Raw genomic sequence first — 2239 nt, forward strand, 5'->3', positions numbered from 1 at the left:
TCATGATTTCTCTAAATAACCCCATTCTTCTTTAATCATATCCGCAGCTTTTTCAGCAATCATATAAACAGGTATACTTAAGTGCCCCGATATAATTTCGGGCATGATAGACGCATCTGCCACTCGTAATCCTTGAATACCGATCACCTGAAATACATTATACATTGTATATAAATTGACAAATTAAAAATATACTTATATGGCACATTACTTAGAATATTTCTAGTAAATAGTCGAGCGTTTTTTAGGAAATATTTTTAGGAAAATACCTTTAATTTAGGATCAACGACAGCGGTAGGATCTCCCTTTGCTCCCATTTTGCAAGTTCCACAATAGTGAAAAACCGTGGAAGTCAGGAGTCTTAACATGCATTCCCAATAAGCATTAGAATCATACTCATAGTCATGGCATTCAGTACAAGTAATTTGCAACAACTGAGAATTCAATGCCTGCATCGCCTTTGTTTGACCAAAATTTAATGCAGTTCTAAGACCAGCGATCATTGTCTTCATATCATTTGGATCGTTGAAATAATTCAGCGTAATCTCTGGTTTAACATTAACGTCGTTAGCCAATAATGTTATTCGACCACGACTTTTTGGTTTCATCAATATTGGCATAAGACTCCAACCAAATGTATCAGCATATTTACTCCATTCCTGACTTATAGATTTTTTTAAATGTAACATGTCTGAAAAAATATAATTTTTAAATGAAACACTGGTAAACAGTAGTTCGATATCTGGTAAACCGTTACGTTTTTCCGGATGTTTTGTATTAATAAAACCAATGCCTTCTAGTCCACCCGGGATCGTGAACGGTCCTGTTCGCTTTAATAAAAAATCGGTTATATATGGATTAAAAGGATTTAACTGTTCGCTTGATAGTAAACTTGTCGATGTATTTATTGCCCATGTTAATCCGTAGAAGGCTATATGATCCATAAAGTTCTCACCGACTGGTGCATCTTGGACGACGTCTATACCTAAGTTGATAAGATGTTTCATTGGTCCAATGCCGGATAACATCAATAATTGAGGTGATCCAATAGCACCTGCACATACGATCACTTCTTTGTTCGCAATCACACGTGTAGTCTGATCATGCTTAACAAACTCTACGCCGATTGCTCGTTTTGTACTAGGATCGATTAACAGTTTTGTCACCATACTTTCAAGAGTTACATGAAGATTCTTGCGATCGCGCGCAGGATTAAGATATGCTCTGTTGCTGCTCATACGGGTGCCGTTCATAATTGTTCTCTGTACATATGAGAATCCTATTTCTTCCTTTCCGTTGTAATCTACTATTGGATATCCCATTTCCTTGCTAGCTTGTATAAATGCTTTTGCCACGCCCGTGCGATATTCTGATTGGGTGATATGTACTGGTCCATTGGTATTATGATAGGTAATATCCGATTTCAGTTCAGGGATATCCATTGTTTCTAATTTTTTAAAATATTTGAGGACATCCTTATATGCCCAGCCTTTGTTTCCCATCTCGGCCCAGCGATCGTAGTCCTCCGCGTTTCCTCTAGTAGCAACCATAAAATTTAGTACGCTACTTCCACCAATAACTTTTGCCGTTGGACAAACGCAGTTATTGCCTTCTATGCCTAGACAGTACTTATTGGATGGCTTCGTTCGATAGCTTCGATTTATCTTGGTCTTTTGCAGCATACTACAAAGTAACGGGATATCCATGTATAAGTCTTCATGTGTTCCATCTTCGATCAGTAGCACTTTAATCTGAGAAATCTTGCTCAATCTCGCAGCTATAGTCGCACCGGCTGTACCAGCGCCAATTACTATAAAATCAAACGTATCTCCAGATTGCGGTGTTGTGTCTTGTACTTGTTCGGCTAAATAACGTTGGCTCTGTGTGAAGAAATCCACGAGTGCTTTAGGTAGCTTTAGTATATTTATTAATCTTGATCCTCCCGTATAATCGTCATAAAGATTGTTGTTTAATTGGCCACTAGTGATGGCAAAGATAACGAAAAAGATGGCCGTCTTTATCATTATATTTTTTTAAATAAATGTTCTTTTCTTCTTATAGTTTCTTCTTATATTTTTTTCTTATAATAATGGTGAAGAACGGTGTCTGGATGCTCGGTAAACCTGTATAATATATTATATTTATATAGATGTCACAGCGAACTCATAACATAAACAATTGTAAAGAAAAAGCCAAATTATCAAACTGAGCCTCAATGCTAACTTTTGGCCAAAACTTT

General features: G+C 36.8%; 1 protein-coding gene across 1 annotated transcript; it reads right to left on the reverse strand.

The window, feature by feature from the left end:
- Positions 1–2024, reverse strand: LOC108754170 (glucose dehydrogenase [FAD, quinone]-like). Its single transcript, XM_018496295.1, has 2 exons — positions 270–2024; positions 1–147 (listed from the first exon to the last, which is right to left on the reverse strand). The coding sequence occupies exons 1-2, from the start codon at positions 2022–2024 to the stop codon at positions 1–3; spliced, it is 1902 nt and encodes a 633-aa protein (XP_018351797.1).
- Positions 2025–2239: the final 215 nt, after the last annotated feature.

This window comes from Trachymyrmex septentrionalis, unplaced genomic scaffold, assembly GCF_001594115.1.
Source record: "Trachymyrmex septentrionalis isolate Tsep2-gDNA-1 unplaced genomic scaffold, Tsep1.0 scaffold116, whole genome shotgun sequence".
NCBI lineage: Eukaryota > Metazoa > Arthropoda > Insecta > Hymenoptera > Formicidae > Trachymyrmex > Trachymyrmex septentrionalis.

Bases quoted from the DNA above. Each gene is read 5' to 3' on its own strand.
- LOC108754170 (XM_018496295.1), bottom strand. From the start codon at position 2,024: ATGATAAAGACGGCCATCTTTTTCGTTATCTTTGCCATCACTAGTGGC. The intron at 148-269 runs GTATTTTCCTAA...AATGTATTTCAG, and splicing joins TCGTTGATCCTAAATTAAAG to GTGATCGGTATTCAAGGATT.